At 35.2% G+C, this 21,272-nt stretch overlaps 1 protein-coding gene across 4 annotated transcripts in view; it reads right to left on the reverse strand.

The window, feature by feature from the left end:
- Positions 1-290: 290 nt before the first annotated feature.
- GKAP1 (G kinase anchoring protein 1) overlaps positions 291-21,272 on the reverse strand; it is a 46,089-nt gene continuing 25,107 nt past the window's right edge. Inside the window, exons 1-14 of one of the 4 annotated variants that reach the window (XM_010725786.3) lie at positions 17,814-17,876; positions 16,906-17,046; positions 16,218-16,478; positions 15,172-15,315; positions 10,969-11,046; positions 10,181-10,313; positions 8,713-8,735; positions 7,896-8,048; positions 7,387-7,488; positions 5,176-5,239; positions 3,677-3,747; positions 2,705-2,782; positions 1,195-1,251; positions 291-612 (exon numbers count right to left, since the gene is read on the reverse strand). In XM_010725786.3, coding sequence (XP_010724088.1) covers positions 565-612; positions 1,195-1,251; positions 2,705-2,782; positions 3,677-3,747; positions 5,176-5,239; positions 7,387-7,488; positions 7,896-8,048; positions 8,713-8,735; positions 10,181-10,313; positions 10,969-11,046; positions 15,172-15,315; positions 16,218-16,430 — 1,164 coding nt within the window. In that variant the 5' untranslated portion in view covers positions 16,431-16,478; positions 16,906-17,046; positions 17,814-17,876 and the 3' untranslated portion in view covers positions 291-564. Of the gene's footprint in view, positions 613-1,194; positions 1,252-2,704; positions 2,783-3,676; positions 3,748-5,175; positions 5,240-7,386; positions 7,489-7,895; positions 8,049-8,712; positions 8,736-10,180; positions 10,314-10,968; positions 11,047-15,171; positions 15,316-16,217; positions 16,479-16,905; positions 17,047-17,813; positions 17,877-21,272 lie in introns of those variants that run through there. The other 3 variants (XM_019610533.2, XM_010725785.3, XM_010725787.3) reach the window with 3 other exon arrangements.

Here is a 21,272-nt window from a genome sequence, read left to right on the forward strand (position 1 = left end):
AGAGAGCTTCTCTTTTCTTCTGCGCTAAGACACCTCAGTTTCCCCTAATTAAGACCTTGTTTTTTCCCCTGAAATTAATTCCTAATTTCAGCACGAGAAACTTCCAGATGTAATTTTTTTTAAAACACCTATCATAACAGTAGTATAGAACCTATGCAATATAAGCATGTTCAAAGAACAAGAGCCTTTTTCTCTTTCTTGTACCTTTATCACCTCACCTTTGCTTAAATTCTGATTAAGTGAAGCTTAAGTGAAGCTATTTAATTCGAAAAATTATACAGAAGCAAGAATTCAAGAATGCAAGAGTAAGTTTTATTGAGTGATGAAAAACTAATGGCATTACAATTAAAGTTTGAGCTTTGCCAGAATACTAGTTTTCTCACTTTTCTTTAGCAGAAAGCGCAACAAATCAAATTTTGAGAATGTTAATTAAACTAGTATTTATTATTTTTTTCTTCAAAAACTGCATAGTTGAGCAGTTGTACAACAAATATATAAATTTCTGCAAAACCCTGAAGAAAGATTTACTTTTTTTTTCTGCATTGAATCTGGTGGCAAAGGAGATCACCTGTATTGGTCAGATTCTGAGTGCTTTTTCCCTCTTTTTCCACTCTGTAAGAGAATAAAAACAAGCATTTAATTAATAAGTAGATGTGACGCATTCTATCTGCAGTTATTTTTTATACTGAAGTAGCATCAGTTAGTAAGGCAAAAAAGGTAGTTTTGTTAAATGATAAAAATATTAGGAGACATGAACCCATCTGAACACTAGAGAAATAAATGAAAACAGTCGAGTTACTTAAATGATAGATAATTGACAGGTTAGGTGAAAGGGACCTAGTTCAAGCCCACCTGCTGTGGGGCTAAGAAACCATCCAGCCTGCCTTTGAATGACTCCAGAGATGGGGGCATTCACGTCTTCTCTGGGCAGCTAGTGCAAGAGCCTTACTACCCTCTGAGAAAAGTATTTCCACCTTACATCTAATCTAAATCTCCCCTCTTTTAAAGTGCTCCCCCTTGTCTTACTATTGTCTGCCCATATAAAAGATGCTCTCCAAATGACCGAAAATGACAGACTGGAGTAGAACTAACATCAGCTGGCTTCTTCGGCTCCTTTGCAGGCATCCTGTCTGGTCCTATAGAGCTGTGTATGTCAAATTTGTGCAAGTGAACCACAACTTATGCTTTCTATACCTTTGGTAGCACGTCTTTTTTCCAAACTCTGGCAGTAGGCACACAGGCCTTTAACATCTGGTGATAAAAAAATACACTTATTTATTTCTTATTTATTACTATTTTTTCTAATTTTTAACACAGACATTTTTGGTTTATTATTTTTTTGAAATGTGTCCTCCTGATTCAGAACAATTTTCAATTAAGAAAGTGGGCATAGTGTCATCAGAAGACAATATCACAAAAATAAAAAGTGTCATCGTGGTCTCCATACAGAGATTGCAGTGGAGAATAATAAAAGCAGAAACAATCCCTGCATAGCAGATAAAACTATTTTCTTAAAAAAAGCAAATTAACAAGAAAAACGGGGGGAAAAAAGAAAAATAATGGAAAAAAATATTATGATAGATAAAGAAAGAAATACGGGAAGATGTGGAAAGATTAAATCATATAATAAGGGTGAGCAGAGATAAAGAGTGGCAGGAAGATGATTCTGGAGTAATAACAAAGCACATAATGAAGACCACATTTTTTAGTAAAGTCTCTGCTGTTACTCTGTTAACCCTGCTTATTATAAATAATCAAAAAATAAATTTTTACTGAAAATGATCTGGTTACAAGTAAGTGCTAAATGCTGGCAAAATACAATTGTTGTAAGAACAGTGATATGAATAAATTTGACAGTAACAGATTTACTTTATTTACAGTATTATTTTCAATTAGCAGAATGTGCACTCAGCTTCACCATAAAGCTTGTCTATAAGGGGCTGAACTACCTACTTTTGGCACTGCTGCAGGACAGTTGGAAGAAGCAACTTGCTCACTTATGTTAAAGTGACAGGTGGAGGAAAAGTCAACAGAAAAAGGCAGGATACCTACAAACCAACATAATGCTAGACTATTTGTGTAATTGGAGAAGACAAGCTACTGAGGCTACAGGACTATCTGAAGAGCTTCTATCATATAATAAATGCAGGCTGTCCCTGTAACCTACACAAAAGGTCACAGCCAAAAGAAAAATACTAAGATGTGCCAAGCCAGAGACAAATACACATCCTCGATCTCCTGGGATCAAATGTTTGCAGTTTTCAAAAAAAGCCAGAATGTTAAGCATCATACTATTTATATAGCAGTTAACATAAATTCACTAAACGTCATTTGCATTAGTTATGAAGTTGAATGTTCAGTCAAGACAATGAACATAACTTGATATGAATTTCCTACAAACATTTGTATAGAGACAGAACTGTAATACACAAATGAGGAAAAAATGTGGCAAAAAAGCCATATTTGTAAAGTCTATAGTTAGTGTACAGAGACACAGAATAGGAAAAGAACATCTTGCTTTTGCTATTTACCAGCATACTTCAAGTTTCAAAGTACAAAACAGAATTCTACTTGCCAAAACTTTCTTTGTTTTGATACTACGTCCCTCTCCCCACCCCAGTCCCCTACTCCAGCTTGAACTAATTATATTTTAAATAAAAAAAATCAGTTATTAACATAGTTAACTGTATGTAAAAAACAATACCTGGTATTTTGTTAATTCTGCCTGCAGCAGCTTCACTTTGGACCTTTCTTGCTCTAATGCAGCATGAAGTGTAGTTACCTAAAAATGTATAGAATACTAATTTATAAAGCATACTTTACAATTTTACATCAGTGTAATTAAGTCATTAAGTCATAAGTAATACATGCTGGATTGGAGGGGAAAAGCAAGTAAACCTGTGTGATTGCACATCAACTAAAATACAAGTAAAATATTCTTTAACAACCATTATTTCCCACACAACAATTACAACATTTACTGGTTTACCTTATGTTCTATGAAACCATAAAGTCAGAAACTCTTCTGACTTTTGGACTTCGCTTTAATTTCTTCCACAGAACACTTAACTAATGCATATGACACAGTAGAGATAAGATTAATACATCATGTTTAAAAATCAGTGCTGTGTTATATAATAATAAGTTTATGTTGGCAACAGTAGCTGCAAACCAAAACTAAAGCATAAAAATCTCAAGTGCTCTTCACTATGATGAATCGCTTGCCAACAGTCACGTCTGCAAGTTATCTGTAGCTCACTTTTGTTCACAGACCAGCGTTTTTCAAACTAGAGACTAGAAATAGCAAACAGGAAGGAGGGAAGGGAGGAAAGAAGGAAGGGAGAAAGGAACCAAAATCAATGGCAGCAATGAAAAAATCCACAAAAACAACCATCAGGAGAAAAACATCTTCTGAAACACCTCTCTCTAGTTCTGAAACTTCCTATCTCTAGTTATAAAGGGATGATATTCCGAAATTGCTGTTGAACACAAAGTCTGCTGTCTTAACAGAAGAAAACAACTAAGTAAGTAGTAATAGCAGAGATTTACAAGTTCTCTGACACATACTGGGCTGGGCTAATGAATGTAACACCTTCTGGTTAAAGTTTTGGTTTCAGTTTCCTCCTATGACTGCCTTAACCAGTATTTTTTAAGTGCAAAAAAAATCCTTGCTTACCTGTAAGGTCAATTCATTTTTTATAATTTGCAATTCATCCACCTGTAGGAGTATTTCTGCTTTATCTTTCACTACAGAGAGAAAGAAACAGCATGAGAATTTTTCTGTATTTGCAGGTCTTCATCTGTAACAGCACTGTGACATCAAAAGTAATTATTAATTGCCAGTGCCATTAGTAGCAGCTCAGTAAGTTTTGAAGATTAAACCCCAATCTTGCACTACTTACCCATACTTAACCCTGTAAGCAGCAAGGATTTTTAGAGACATTCACTGTGAAAGAAGTCCATAAGAAAATTTTGAATTGTAAGCTTCACATGAGCCCAGTAACAGCCACATAAGTTTACTCTAGTATTAAGTATCTACTTAAATATGGATCTGTTTAAACTAGTTAGCACCTATGAAGTATCTGTGGATAAATTAAAATTCTCAATATGAATAAAGCAAGCTTTTTTCAGGGCTCAATTTTGCTTTGGACTGTTCATCCCAATGGAATATAGAATAGCCTCAGTCGATGCAAGATCAGATCTGGTAAAACCAGAAAATTGCTCTCTTTTATTCTACATTAATACTCCGTATACATAGATTCAGAACTTCACTTCTTTACTATCACATAATGAAGACATTTCTTGACTCAGAGACTGACCTGAAGTAATAAAGTCTGACCAGCTAAAATTTGCACTGCTCAATCATCTTCTTAATGTTTCAACCAGTTTAGCTTGCTTATAAGCACTCTTTACATTAAAAAAAAAAAAAAACTAACTAGATTTCTGAGTTAAGAGCTAACTCAGATAAACCACATTCAAGAGCCAAATTAAGAAGTTGAAAAGCAAACACAACTTTGTAAGAAAATTAGTATCATAGACCAAACCAAACCATCATGCAAGATCAGGGATATTAAAGGATAATTATGCATAACAAGTATAAATTTACTAGAATATTTACATACATGGATCTAAGTATATATGTATGTCTATATATTTTTTTTCACTCTTTGACAGAAAATGAATTACAGGGAACTACAGAGTTACAACAGAGAACTACCAGAGTTTCACATACGATACTCTGGTTTAGCTGTCCCTGTTGAATATATGGTAAAAGACTCACTCGTGTCCAACAGTTTAAAGCACAGCTTGCATAGATACAAGAACTGAACATTTACCATTATCTGAGATACTTGATGCAAGATCAGTCCAGAACAGATCAAGTCATTAGCAATACACAGTTTAACTCAAAGTGTCACTAAAACCAAAACTGAGCAGCTAAAATTTCACAGAAAAGTATCAGAATGCAACCAATTTTTTGATGGTATAACATCAGATATGCGTAGATATGTGTAGATATATGTAGTTCAAACGCATTATTTCACTGGAGTTGCTGCAAATCAATAGCCTTCTAGTTCCTTATAGCTGTCACTGTGCCCACTTATTTTTAAAAATCTGATTTGAAAGTTCCTTCTAGGTTTTCAAAACAGCTCCCAAGTTTCCTGATGAATCTCTTACTTTCACCTTCCTGCAGCATCTTCAGAAGCTGTGCATTTCTTGCTTTTACTTCTTTATATTTCACCTGTATGAAAGATAATAAATTATTACCTGTATACTGTAAAGAAGTATTCTTTAAATAACCATGACTCAAAGGTTTCAGAATTGAAAATTATGACTGCTGCAGAGAATTAAAACAGACATTGTCTGCTTTAATTAAGCCACAGCCAAAGTAATAAATACATGACAGCAAAAATGGGTTAATAGTAAATCAAGGCAAGCACAAGTTTTAATGAAATTTAAAATAAGAAAGTTGTGTCACTGGAAACCACAGTTTAGATCTGGCTAAACCTATATATAGGCCCATTGCATCAGAAGCTTTAAGGCTTCTCCAATGAAAAGTATGCATATATCACATAATTATAAAACTTTCTGGACAATATAAATGGTTTGTCATATTAGTTGGTTAATAGGATAAGATCTCACTGTTCTACAGATAATTTTATAATTTATAGTTCTTAGTTACAGTTTTCTTATTAACTCTTTCCACCTCAGGAATTCCTCCCCTTTTTTTTATTTATGTCTTTTTAACTACAGTTTTTCATAAGGCAGTCTTTTCCTTAACTGATTACCATTGTCAGTAGTAGCCATATATCTTAATTGGAAACTTACTTTTTCTGTCACAAAGCCATTCACTAAGAAGTTACATATCCTTTTTTTCTTCAATAAAGAATCTACCACTTCTCATTTTGTATCACATCGGATCACAAAAAACAATCTTACTTCCCCCAGATAGTTGTTTACCTTCCAATCAATTGCAAACATGAAAAAAGCTATTAGTATGGGTAGTGCAGTACCCTTTTACTTAATGGAACCATGCACATGTGCATAAGCTGCTTATGTGCAGCTCCACCAAAGTTAGTGCGTTCTTTGTTTTTGTTCTTTTTGAACATTCGTTTTAAACAGAACCTTCCAATTCCAGTGTACCAAAACACTGTAACACAACCACAACAATAATGAGAGTGCTTTTTAACAGATGCAGCATTTAAAGTTTCAAAAACATACACTTATGCAAGACCTTTTATGGCCATAAACAGTATTAAAGTCTCTGGATAAGTTTTTAAAAATCAAACAGCTGTATAATCATGCATCACCTCACCAATATCCTTATGCATTGTGTTGATTCTGCCAAATACAGTAAAGTGGTAATACTGTAAATCTATATGACTTTATAGCTCAAAAAAATTTCACACAGGGAGTCCAACTTTAGTACATGGTGAAACCAGCTCCTAATGGAATTCATGCCTTTATTACTACAAGTAAAACTCCTCTGAAGTATCAGAATACTTCCAGAATCAACCTGCTCAGTCTACCCTAAGCAATGAATACAAGTCATAATAAAATAATTTGAAAGTAATTCTGCACTGCTTTATTTTGTTACAATACCTGTCACACATGGATGTTTTGCCCTTTTTTCTCTAGACACTACCCAGACAATGCTAATGTTACCTGAAAACATGGAAGCAACTAGTCATTTTCCCCAGCTATTCTGACAATACCATATAATTATTATTTTCCTTATGTGTTTTAGCATGTACTGAATCTGATTTCAGTTTTACTTGTATTTAATAGGAATACAGGACTCCATTCTTGTCACACTACAGCTTTAAAGGAGTCCTCTTAAACTTGACAAAACATTCACTCTTTCAATGTTGTCTTTCAGCACTTCAGGTAATGAACTGAATCTCTAAAGAAAAAAATGAAAAAAAAACACAAAAAATCCAATCCTATATGTAGTTCTTAAATGCAAGGAAAGCTTAGTCTTAGTTAAATATAAATTAAATAAATAAATAAATAATATGAATTGGAAAAGACCAAAGAAAATCCAACTTTCTGCTCCAAGAAGAGCTAACTTCCGAGTAAGGATTTTTTTTATTATTATTATTTTATTTTTATTTTTTACAATAAACAAAGCACCAATATAAGAAGCAACTAGTAGCAGATTTGCCAGAGAGTAAGTTTGTCCAGATGCTTTGTCTTGATTCTTCTAATTATTTTTAAGTCCTTAACTTACCAAGAAAGACTACTTTCACATGGTAGTGGAAGAATAATTTTGCTTTGTAAAGATCATCTGAGACCAAGCTAAACTATCTCTACAGATTATTACACACTTAGAATATGTATTAAGATGCGACTGAAGTTAGATTTGGTTTACTATTTGAAGCTACATACCTCCCATTGAGTTATTATATTTTTAAGTTGCTGAATTTCTGCATCTTTCTTTTCAAGCTCAAATTTTAGTTGTTCTGTTTTTCCATCTTTCATACCACTCTCCTGTAAACAAGGAAGCATCATTTGTTAATAATGGAGCAATTTGAATTTGACTCCTGCGAAAGGCCATTTATTTCTTTTTACTGTAAACTAGGATCATTTATGAAAATTAGATAAGTATATGTGCACAAATGCCAGAAGGGTAAATAAGAAATGCAGGAATAGATATTGGCATGTGTTCTGTGGGGCAACTATTTGGATCACATTTGATTTAAATATCTCTTTCGATATACAAAAGTATCAAAAACGGTGTTGCAGGTTTTTAATATTTGGTTGCTTTTGTCTTTGTTATTTTTAATTGTTATTTATTTTAAGATTATCATGCTTTTGATTAGTGTTTTCTTCCACTTAGGTGCTCTCCTCTAATTTTAGACACTTCTTCACTGGAGAGTGACTCCCCTTTTACATGCCTGGTTGTGCTCATGAGATGTGCAGTTATCTATTTCATTGCAATCAGTGAGCTGGTATCTCCTCTTTTCTCTTTCAAGTATTTTATGAACATCGTCTTCCAGCTTATGGAAAAATCCTCCATCATTCATCAGAGTCTGAGAAGAGATCGGTTCCTGTTAAAAATAAGTATTGTAATAGATTTCCCTTTATACAAATTAATAATAAGATAAAAACAACGTGCTTTAAAAATAGCTTAAGTTATGGAAAAAAAAGACAACATTCTGATTTATTTATTTAAACCTCATAGATTCTGAGAATATTCTGACTTCCACCTAGAGAATATGATACTAACTGAAAAGCCTAGAAATTAAAAGTCAACATTTAACTGATTATGAGATTTGACAGAAACATGAAATTAGAATTTTATACTTTTGCACTATGCTGTCACTGATTTGTTTCACCTCACTGCCAGCTATTCTTCCTGCTAGGTGTTTTTATGTTTGTGCACTGAGCCCAGAGCATAACAGCATTACAGTAATTTCTTACCTGATTTGCTTTTCTTTTTCCCTACAACAGTCTTTATTTTTTGAACATTCTTTTACATTTTCAAGTTGCTTCAAAGTTTAAGACTTTCGGAAAAACTAAATAAATAAGCACTAGCTTGAAGAAAGCCAATGCTATGTTGCCAAGTATTAAATACGCATCTGTAAATTTTTTCTAAATGCAAATAAGCCAGTTTGGAAATACGTAGTAGTCTGGCAATACAGAGAGTGCCTGAGTAATTACCTCCTAAACATAAGAATTATCTAACTGGTTTAATAAAAAATTCAGACTTACCTCATGTTTTTTAGCAACATTATCTGAAAAGAACAGAAAGAAAAAAGTACAGTAAGTCTCTCAAATCTTACACTGTTTGCTATTAAAACAAGCTATTTTGAAAATAATAGTGGAGCTCCTCTATGTTAACCCACCTCTAAAAGCCATGTTAAAAAGGGAAAAAAAGCATTTAAGGGAATGGAGCATCTCCCTTACAAGAAAAGGCTGAGGGAGATCAGTCCCTTTAGCTTGAAGAAGAGGAGAATGAGGGATAACCTCATTACTGTTTGTAAGTAAATATAGGGTGAATGTCATGAGGATGGAGCAGGCTCTTCTTGGTGACATCCAATGACAGGACAAGGTGCATCAGGTGCAAGCTGGAACATAGGAGGTTCCACTGAAGAAAAAGAAAAAACTTTTTAACAGTAATGGTGACAGAGCACTGGAACAGGCTGCCCAGAGAGATTGTGGGTCTCCTTCTCTGGAGACACTCAAAGCCCACCTGGATGCATTCCTGTCTGATCTGATCTAGGTGTTCCTGCTCCAGCAAGGGGATTGGACTAGATGATCTTTTGAGATCCCTTCCAATGCCTGACATTCTTTGATTAGAAGCAAGGATTATAAAGTATGTTTGGGGTTGATCTCTATATTGGTATCCCTATTCTTCCTTACTATTAAAAGCAAAAGCAGCATCCCTCATACGTTTGCTTCAGTTAAAGTGGAAGACAATGTCTTTCTTACACAAACTTACAATTTGGTTGTTATTATTCTTAAAGTCTATTTAGGCATGTTTCTCACTGTATATCTGAACGTCTTTCATTCTCTTGAATTAAGATATTAATGCTGTGCTATCAGTCTTTTTCCTATATTCAGGTTCTCTGAAAATATTGTTATTTAGATAAAAATATCCTTAGGAAGAAACCTTAAAAAATAAATTACTTTTTTCCTTTTCCAGACTCTACCTTTATTTCTTCAGTAAAATCCACAACCTCTGCTCTACAGAAACAGATGAAAGAATTCTAAATATGTAAAAATGAGCAAATACTTTCAATATTTACTCATTTTAATGAAAGACAGTATTGAAGAAAGGCAAATAGTGACTTGCTATTACTCAAATCTGAAAAACTCAGTTGCCTGAGGAGACTAAACTCAGTACAGCCCACAAAAATCAAACAAACAATGAACAAACACAAAACAAAAACAGTAACATAGATTTATAAAGATACTATGTGAGTCTACCTCCCACCCCAGGGATACGTGAAATTATGTTCTCTGTAACCTCTTCTTTTTTTTTTCCTGATAATTTAACTTGCACATTGTTATATAATGAACATTTAGCTTTTAGATTTAGTTGTAAATATTAGCTCCAACTCGTTAGAATTTGTTCAAACACCATATTAATGAACAAAGACAGAAGGGCATTTTGCTTTTAATATACACACTATCAAAATTCCAAGTAGAACAGCTCACACGGTACGATAAGGCATACCTATATTACTTTCTGACTGAAAATCTTTCAGGGACACAGTGAGAGGTTTGTCTTTTCCTTGCTGGTTCTTTCTTTTTTCTTTCTTATTCACAGACTTTGACTGAGGTGGAGTACATTCAATATTTTCATATTCCTAGAAGAATAAAGTCCCACTGATGTAATTTTCTTCAATACTTTTTTTTTTTCCCCTGAAGCATTATGAAGGAATAATATGGTGATGATATACTAAAGGAAATTTTAGCCTGAACAGCAATTTACAGGCTTCATATTGGTTCAAAGACTCTAAGGTGCATATGAACAATTAATTATCCATTCTGCTTTCTGAAGTAGAGCATTGCTATTCACTAAACAGCAAAAAATCAAATTGAGAATATCCTGCAGAAATGCAGGAAGGCAGAATGCTAAATATACAGTGTAAGTTCACACTTCCTTTTTTAAAAAACAAACAAACAAACAAACAAGCAAAAAAACAGGTCCACTGTATCTTCATTTTATTCTCAAAATATGCTTACTCATTTAGGAGGAGTTAAGAGCTATTAGTGCACAGCGATGCTCTATCAGTTGACTTTATCTCCTACTAAAATCAGACAGGCTGTTAAATGATATCCATTTGAATCTGCACACCACCTCCCCCCACATCTGCATTAATATTTTTAGCAAATTATCACTGTCCCAGTTGTACAGCACTTTAAAAGAGTACAGCACTTTAAAGAGTGATTTACTTTTACTTTTAAAACTCAATCTTCAAACTTTTAATGTTTTTAAATCAGGATGAATCCTACAAATACCTTTTTGTGCTCTTCATATTCCAGTTTGCTTAGCAGCAATGCTTTTTCAAGATCAGCTTCAAACATTTCAGATGTCAGCTGAAGAAAAAAAAAAACATTGTGACTAGCTTGTTAACAACAAAAAGCCTCTAAGGCCGCATTAAAACTTCTGTTCTGATACGTATATTGGCAGAGTTGACAAAAAGCTTCACTGATGCGATACGCAGCATTCTCAACAATAAAATAACTTGCTCTGCAAAACTGCATAATGGATGGACTACTGGCTGTATCCTTACAAATATCTATGGAATATAGTTTCCACCCTGAAGATTTATTTATATTAGATTTCTTTAAATTTTTTTCTGGATTTAGTCTAAAAGGAAAATCAGATGTGAACGGATGAAAAGTGTCGTCATAAAAAAAGATCTCTGTTCTGTGTAAGCATCCTCTGTTGTTTTTGTTGTTTGAAACATAGCACAAATAAGATTTTCAGTGCATATTTAAATCATTTAAATGAGAGATCAAATTCACAAAAATTGCTAAATTGGAGAGGCATTTTTACACTTCAAATTCTGGCACAATTTATCCTTTTGATGCCATATAGGACTTAATTTCACTTTACTAATCATAACGTCTTTGTCAGCATTCTACCTTGACTTAGCCACCTTCTTTCAGAAAAGTACATGATGTCCCTATCCATACTCTTAAGGAATTTCTGGAATTGGTGGTGATTCAGTCCCTTGAAGTTTATGAAATTCACAGCTTTGGCAACAGTTTACATGACACCCATTCTTAAAACTTTTGCACATAAATTTTCTTGCGTGATTCAATGATATTTCATCAAACCTGAGTTTCAGGTTGTGATTGCATCATCTTCTATTAATTTTTTAAGTGTTTTTTTTTTCTTTTTTTAAACCAACCACCACTGGGGTTGGTAGTAGCTATACCAGATATGTTGATAAAGGTTAAAGAAAATTGTGTTAATGTAATTTTTTACTGCTTCATACGAATCAAGAGATTTAGCTGCATCTTCATATAGTAGCAAAGAAGCCATTTCTTCACATTTGTTATCAATAAATCTAACCAAAATGGTAAGTTAAGCCATATCTGTTAACAAATAATAAGATTTGAAGATAACAGTTTTACTTTCCAAAAATTTTTTAAATAAATTTTGCTATTTTTTCAGTTCACCCGGGAGCATTCTGGTGAGACAAACTGATTTTTAGGAAAATCCACCTTTTTTTTATTATTTTTTTAAACCAGTACACATTATATCTGTCGTGCTTTCTATACATTGCTTAACAGACTCACCATCAGGAAGGCTCTGGGTTTTTGTTTGTTTTTTTTTTTGCAATCAGACTTGCTATCATGCAACTAGCTTTTATAACAGAGGCCATTTGAGTTTTAACGTTTTAATATTTTATTGAGATGACAGACTTTTTTCAGTTCCAGTACTTTGTCTGTACAAAGCATTCCTTGACACGCGTCAAATTTGGTAGCATATTTCTGCATGTAATATCTTTTCAAACTGCAATCTTTGAAAACTGACACAATCAGCTTGCAAATTAAGCACATTGCCATCCCAACGTCTCAGGGGCAGGCCGCTCAGTGGGGCAGAACTGCTGCCATGATGACACAGCAGCAGGGGGTGCGGCCGCAGCGAGAACTGCACTGGGCTGCATGCAGCCCGTAGGTTGGACGTGTCTGGTTTAAAGGGATCACTTGTGATGTGTTGCCAAATGGAGCCTCTTCACCATAGCTTTCTCCTTTTCACATCCATAGCCAAAGTGCTATTAATTAATTAATTATTAATAACAACTACTTTAAGCAGCAGGGTTTTTTTTTGTTGTTCTTTGTATTTTAAATTAAGCTCCTTTACACACACTCCAGTATAAACTATAAGAGCTGTTAGAGTGAAAAAATGACTTAATTTGCTTACTGTACTTCAACCAAGCTGAACTGAGTGGTGTACAGTAGCTATTTAATCCTTAGGAGCTTATGAGTGGTCATATGCTTTAAAGTGATTTATTACATGGTGTAAGCACAGGCATTCTCTGAAATCTTTTTCAACAATTCCTATAATCAGTCTTGTGCAAGAGAAAACAAAAAAACATAGAAGACACCTTTCTTTGTTGTTGTTTTTATTACCAAAGTAAACTTAAATAATATTTAGAAAAGAGACGGTTAAAACAAAGTACTCTCCAACTAAATTGTTACAAGACTTCACATAGGCTTCAGGACGCTGTCACTCCTAACTCGGAGCCTAGTTTGTGGTTCGAGCTTAGTAACACCAGAACTGGGCCCAGTGGAGAAGATTTTGATAGTGGAGGAGGTAAGGAAGGACTTGTAAGGTGGCACCTGCAAGAGAAGGTGAAGGGCTGGATTGTGCCTGACATAGCAGCCACAGCTGAGCCTATCAGCCTAAGTTGGTGGTGCCGCTGAACCAGCTGGAGTTTAGCACCCCTGTGAGAGCAGCTTAGAAAAGGGTGGTGAGAACTAACCAAGTAAACCAGCCTCAGAGGCCTAAGAGGAAGGAGTAGCAGCTTGACTGGGAGCCTACAAGTATGGTTTTCACAGGGCTGCTACAGTGAAGGAAATCACCACACCCTAGTCTCCCATCTTCTGCACTGCTCATAGCTTTACCAAAGGGACAGAGTGCTGCATGTAGCAAGGTGAATGGAAAACAAAAAGTGGGGATGAGATATTTCATAGAAGCAGAGTGAGATTTTTTCTGGTTTCTTTTTGAGGATTTTTTTTTCCAGGGTGAGGTATTCTGTTTCTGCTTGTTTACAACTTGCCCGTTTTCTTTCAATACCAGAATCAGCAATGACAAGTTTGTTAACTAACAATAAATAAATTGATTTCTCCAAGATTTGTGGACTTCTTCTGCCTACAGGAATTGCTAGATTCAATCTGACCACAGTAGATATCTACTAAAATTAGTAATTTCCTATTACTGTGAAAAGATCCATAGGAGCACAACAAAGAAGAGAATAGGGATGGAAAAATGAAGAACCAAAAACAAACACTTGACATGAAAAAACATGGTAGGCTCACAGTGAAGGTGAGATTGGCATTTATCACTTAAATGTGTTTAGGTAATAATATAGCACACAAGATCCTGATAATTTTATGAAGCATTTGTACAACCACAATGTTGTTACAGATATTAAACAAATATTAATATAGTGGAATCTCTAGTAAAAAAATAATCTTATGAATTTACCTAATAGTCATTCAATTCAGGACAGAACTGAGTGAAGCTGGCTGTGTTTAGAACAAAGGCTACTACTGAGCTGCAGCATAGACTTTTTCAAAGACAGTCATCAACGCCAAGGCCTTCTAAGCACATTCAATCTTGCTTCTATATGCACAAACCAACTGTCTCTATACAGACAGCTATAGGCCAGCTATCACTTCTCCCTATACAATGTCCAGATACCACATTTCTTTTCTCACATACTCAAGGCACATTTGATACCAATTTCTGGGTGCATGTAAAATCCCTCAAAGTGACATCAATGCACAAAGCTCTTAAAGCAATTCTCTCTAAAGCACTGAAGATGACAGACTAGCATGGAGGATTATATGTATAGAATAGCTTTGTGGTTCAGACAAATCTAACTTTTGACTTCATCTAGACATCTAGAAAAGGAAAGTGTCAGCAGTATGATTATTTGATGGGTAAATATTCCAAAAGGAACGCTTCACAGAGTAGAAGATGCAGCATCCCTTTCCACAGTATCGCTATGGAAGCAGGGAGCCATGGTTTCTTATCAGGTGTTGAACATCACCTTTATTACAGTATATCATTCAAATTTTACCTCTTCATCAATATTGTATTATTTGACAAAAGAAACTGACTAAGTTCACGCCTTCTGAATATAAAGAATTTCAATCTATACCTCCTCACTCTGGTAAACATGGCATGTAGGCTCAAATTGCAATTTACAATTGTGTTCTTCGACACAGATTTTTACCAAATCTTATGATACAATCTGTGTAACTTCACAAAAAGTACATAAGGAAATCAAAAGTAAGTAACAATAACCAACATATGATTCAAGCTTGACTAAACTAAGGTAGCTGGGCAAACAAATCTGTTCTTAAAAAGTGTTACTTATGTGCCATTTTGTTCGGGAGTTCTAAATCTGCATAGCAGACAATTTCACTGATTAACATACTTCAGGGAAGCCACAGACAGTTGAATATAGCAAGCTGTACCTGTTCATCTCTTTGCCTCCACTCTTGCCAATTTTCTTCTTGAGAGTCTTTCTGCATTGTAGTGTGCAGTTTTTGTTCATGCTGAGATAAACAACCTCCATGGGAGGATTTCTGAGGAATCTTTTTAAAAGCAAGGTTTCTGAGCTGAAAAACAAAATTTCATTTCACATTAACTGAAGTGTTAATAAGAAAGAGCTTTAACAGACTAATAAAGGTATTCAGACCAGGCCAACAGACTTACATGTGTTTTACTCTATTCTATAGCCTGGACTACATTTTTATTTAATCGAGTACAGTACATACCATAATACAGAATTTTTCTTAGTTGTAGATTAGAAACACCAGTCACATAACATAAAATAAATATATCTTGCCAGGTAAAAATACTTTGAACAGATCTATGACATACTTCAGTTTTCATGTTGCTTCAGATATTACTGTGAGCTCACACCTGAACCAAATTAAATACCATATCAATGAACATGTGGTATACAGTCCTTGTATGAACCAAAGGAGGAACTAGAGGTTCTGGTAGGAAAAATAGTTAGGTAGACAATCTTTAAAGTTTTTCAACACTCTAAAATTGGTCCCACTTAAGAACCTATAATAAAAATTACCTTTAATTACTGCACCACATGGAAATAACAGTGCAATCTTAATACTTTACATAATTAAAAAGTTTGATAGTGAAAACCTGCTAATTTTGGAATTCAGTGACATTCACTGGTAAAAGCATAGGCATTAACACACATTCTGTTCCCTCTATTTCACACACATGCAGCACAAAAACAATCTAGTATCAATTTACTAACAGGAACTTCCTTACTCTGCTCTATAGTTTGAGCTACATTTTTGTTTAATCAGGCAAAGTACACACCAGCCTGTACAAAGAAGTATTTTGAAAAAGTAAAAAAATGCAATTTGATTCAGTAGAATTCCTTTCACAGAAAGAAAGAAAAACAGTGACTTCTCAGGGGCAGAAAAAAAAAAAAAGGCTATTTATCAGATAATAATCCTATCCATTACTGAAATTACAACCCTTTTACCTCATTGGCTTCACTCTGCTGCTGTTCCTTCTTTCTTCTCCTTTTCTCTCTTTTTTTCTCATTTGTAGAAGATCTACCCTCTAACGCTTGAGATTTACCAGCACCTTGGCAACTTCTGCCTTTTCCAGACTCTGAATCAGTATCACTTTCCAGTTGCAGTAAGGCAAAACGAGATGCAGTGGTAGGAACTGAATTCATCACAACAGATGCCATTGCTATGTCTGAACTTCTACTCAGCTGCTTCTCTCACTGAAAAGTTTCCTAGCGAAGTAGCAAAGGATAGAAAGTGAAAACATTGTTGATAGAACAAGTGGTAATCTGATTATGTCACCCAAAGAAGTATGTCAGAAAGCGCTAGACAGAGTTGGAATTAAAAATAACCCCACCACTTCTTTGTATTTCAACTACATTGTAGTAGTTTATATCTGAAGAACTACTCTATAAAGAAAGAATAAACTATAGAACATATATTTTAAGTTAATGCATTTGTTCCTGAGGGACTGCATTTAGTGGGGGAAAAAAATAAAAAAGCACAAGTAGTCAGCTCTAAATAAATTGGCCTTAATGTTCTAGGAGGAAAATGACACAACAGAACAGAATAGTGTACTGCTACAAAACAGTTTCAAATTCTGTCCCTGCAGCCTGACAAACTGATTTCAGAAAGTTGGTATTCTGCATGTGCAGGCACCTGTTTGAGGTAAGCCGTCTTCTCTCTTCTTTTACAAGTTCAGTTTTGTTCGCAAGTCACTGGAAATTCAATAAACAGTATTCCTCGCAGTAAGGTTAGCCCACCATTTTTGCCAATAATGTCCTCAAATGTTAAATTCACCTGTTTTTACAGTAAAACAAAGGATGTGCTGAGGAGAGGCAGAACTAAAACACGTATGTGTGCGGTTGCCACCCGTACCTATACACAACACATACATTTCCTCATGACATCATTCCAAAACCCAAATCACGTATCTAGTACAAAAATTAAGTATTTGGTGTAGAATTTGTAAGAGTGCATTTTTTTCTTGCAGAGTTCAGAAAATTAGTTGAGTATTGAAAGTTATTGAAAGTGGTCATACTCATCTGCAAGGACAACACAGAAAACAAACACTAGATATGTTGATGTATTATGATATTTAGTAAAACACGCACTTTTTGCTTTTATTCAGAATAATCTTCATAGTATGACAAATTGAATGTCTACTTAGTTGGTCTAGACATTCTTTACTAATAGTACAGAAGTAACCCACATGAGAACCTACAGAAGACTCAGGCTGCTTCTATCAATTAACTCCAGATTTTCTCAAGTACAGACTTCTATTGTAGCACCAGTATACTCAGATATATCAACAGGCAACAATAACAGCATAGCTAAAACTATTACTTAAAAGAATTACTTAAAAGGAATATGACATTTCACTTTTCAAAAGTGAAGGAACCAACGTGTAAGCTCATACTGCTCTGTTCAAGATTACAGAAGTTACAAACAGCATTTCTGACACACAAAGAATTGTATGACATACATATCAGACATTATCATACTGCACTTCTTTCAAAAAGAAAAAAAGATAGTGAAGCCTGACATATTTTCAGAATAAAACATACCGTGCAACAAATTGTGATTTGATGCTGACGCTCAGATTCTTTGATCGGACCACAACCACAGATCTACGGAAAAAAAAGAAAAATACAAAAAAAACAGGTCAATAGCACCTAAAGTATAATAACTTGTCATGTTTTAAATGACAAAAACAGCACAGTAAATACAAATTCTGGGGCACGTGCATCTGTATGTGTACAAGTGTGCAGACATTTAAATATATTTTAATTCTCAGTAACTGTATAGTAATTCAACTTAGGAGATTAGTTAGAAATGAGAGACTCTGTACTCTTATTAGCTGAACATGCAGTAAATTGGAACCTGAAGCTCAGAGAAGAGATTACAAATGCACCTTCACAGGAAAAAAAAAAAAAAGCATCAGAAACAAGTGCTCAGTCATGCTACACAAAAACTTACAATACTGAATGTTGCTTTTGGCACTAACCAGATAACATCGAAGACTGCAGACTCCCTACTGTATCTGATGCAAGAAAATAAGCTAGTGAAGTACAGTGCTCTTCTCAGCAAAAGTCTAGAACTTCCAGTCCCTCTCTATTAATTGTGGCATATGTCTTATTTCAAACGTGTTAAATGGTACAACACGTTATTAAAGTTCACAGCAGCTAGTGGTGGCAGATACATCTGTTTACCCATGCAATCAAAAAACATCATATGTAGCTGAAAATCTGCACCATTCTGAAATATGACTGCAAACTCCCTACTCCTTCATCTACAAATACAGTACAGTAAGTATACCTTTGCTATCTTAATGTAGTTGGAATGCAGTAAAAATCCAGCTGACAAGTATAAGTACTACCCAAGGAATTCTACTGTTACAATTCACTGAAATACAATGATAATGACAAGATGACAAATGTTTATTCCTCAGTTATATTTATTTATATAGAATAAAAATGGATAGAAAAGAGTTTATAAAGGAAATAGCAAACACATGAGATCACGGGTTATTTTTTTAGTTAAGACTAGAAAAGCTATTAACATTGCTGATTTAGTTAGTAGGACATTTCAATACAACTATTCATATTACAGCAGGATCTAATTACCCCACTTCTGCAACACTTAAAGATAGATACAGTGATTCACTCCAGCCTGCCACATGCCAGGCTTCAGATTTTAATATCACATCTGCAGATCTGATAGATAATTTGTTTTAAGTACAGCATTTGACTTTCAAACTTCGGTTCCCTCTGCCCTTGCCTCAGAAAACCAGTGGATGGACAACTAAAAAGCTTTCAGCTAATGACAGGCACTCGCTAGCCCACCAACACGTCTGCCTGTACCCCTTCCAGTTTTTCCCCAACCCCAGTATGGAACTGTAAGTATTCTTCATTACTATAGACAATCAAAATAAATAAAAAGCACTGCATACTTGAGCTTGAGACATTGCTTGAAGAAGCTTTTGGATTGCAAAAAGAAAGTGTTCAATACCACAGAGAGTTTTGTAGTTCCACAGACCAAGCAAAGAAGAACAGAAACATCATTTTGATTTTTTACAGAGATTCTAAGTAAGAGCGATGAAATCTAGTAAAATTGGGGAAGTAACAGTCTGTCACCCAAAGTCTGTTTATCTAAAAACAACATATTTCCTTTTCCTACTATGCAGATTACAATTAAAATCTGCAAGAGGAGGAAAAGGAAGCAAAATGTGCTTTCAAGCATGTGGTACTGTTTCCACTTGTGTTTTCTGCTAGCAATTGTATTGTCACAGATTTCAGAGAAGACTCCAGGTGTCTCATAGTGCTATTACTCCTGTGCTATTAAGAGATCATTGAGTGATGGATTTCCAAGTTGCAACATCATTATGGCACAGATAGACAGGCAACACCAATTACTAAGTCCACTTCAAAACCTTCTGCTTTGCATATCACTAGCAGACTGAGTCTGTGCAGTGTTCCAAACTTCAGGAGCTGTTTGGGACTGTGCCTATTGTGCAGTTTTATGCATCACAAACTGAAGATAAGCACTATATATATACACCACATAATTTTAAGGCAACATAGAAGCATATGTTATTACTATCAATCATTAATTTGTTAGTGTTTTATTTATTGGCTATACTCTTCTACAAATCACATCAGTCTGCATGAACAGATTATTATTACTGTATCCAAAGTTCCAGTAACTTGGAATCCTTTCTGTATTGGTGACTCACGTTAACTTATAAAGCACAGCAGGCAGATTATGAAATATTGTAGTTTTAAAGACTACAGTGAGCTACAGCACACATGCTAAGATGCTCACTAACTCAGTTTGAACACCAGCAACTTACTAGTCTGTGTGCAGCTTTGCACATGAATGCACATATAACTGGTGAGGGTTTGCCCACTGCTAAGGACTGAGCAGTACACCACCATCTAGGAAACTCCAGGCCGATTTCAGTAGCACACTTTCAAGCCTCTAGGGAATTACAACAATTTTAGATGTGGTGCTCAACTATACCAAGGAAAACATGCTGAAGAGCTCAAAAACACACAATTTCCTTTTAACCCTCTTTCACCTAATAAAGACATATTTTCAGAAACTTAAAAAACAGCATCTTTCTACAATCTTCCTGCTTCTTCTACTACTGTAGTATACTAATATACTACTAATATAGTATACTAGTATACTATAGTATACTAATATAGTATTTGTGATCATCTGTAATTACTATACAGGTTTAATAAACACCTTAAATATCGATCAACCTCAGAATTTGCCTGCAAACCTGAGACATCACTAAAATAAACAGTACTCATTCGTGTAAAGGCATAAGCTCATTCTCTGCCAGCTCAGACCAAGTGTTGCTCTTTCTGCACCTGACCTATTGCTCTTTGGCCATCGATACATTTATTGCAACAAGCTCTATCTCTACCAGTGTGCTTACAGGGAGTTCTGACCCACCCAGCCAGATCACCTGCTTTCCTTTCTTCAGTTACTTTTGTCTTTTATACCAACTGGCCAAAAGCTGTGCAGATACATCAAAGTGTTCTAAATCCATAAAGTTACTGAAGCCAACTCAAGCCATCCACTTGTCAGTGAGCTTCTCCAGTAAGCTCAGTGCCACACGCCCTGCTTCCAAAACCCATGTGAAAACTGCAGCACCGGCACGCACAGTGGCCACCAATGCACAGCATTTAAAAGGCAAACGGGTTATGGGTGAATTTACCACCGCAATTCTCAGAAAGTAGGCGATTTTGAGAGAGGGAGGACATTTTTATAAATCATTCTTTAAGCTGAGAGTGAAAGTACAGGAGCGACCAGGCAAGTCTGACTTCAACTTCCTTACAGCACGCTGGCGAGGCTTGCTCTCCGCCACTTTTGCTCGCCCGTCCCCGAAGAAGTTAACGGAGGACGAGTTACCGCATTCTGATAGACCCTCGCCCCGCACCCCGGATGCCGCACGCAGCCAGCGCACACCGCGCGGCGCGAAGGGACGGCGGCTGCTGGCAGCGCTCCGTCAA

Source organism: Meleagris gallopavo, chromosome Z (assembly GCF_000146605.3).
Source record: "Meleagris gallopavo isolate NT-WF06-2002-E0010 breed Aviagen turkey brand Nicholas breeding stock chromosome Z, Turkey_5.1, whole genome shotgun sequence".
NCBI classification, from domain to species: Eukaryota; Metazoa; Chordata; class Aves; order Galliformes; family Phasianidae; genus Meleagris; species Meleagris gallopavo.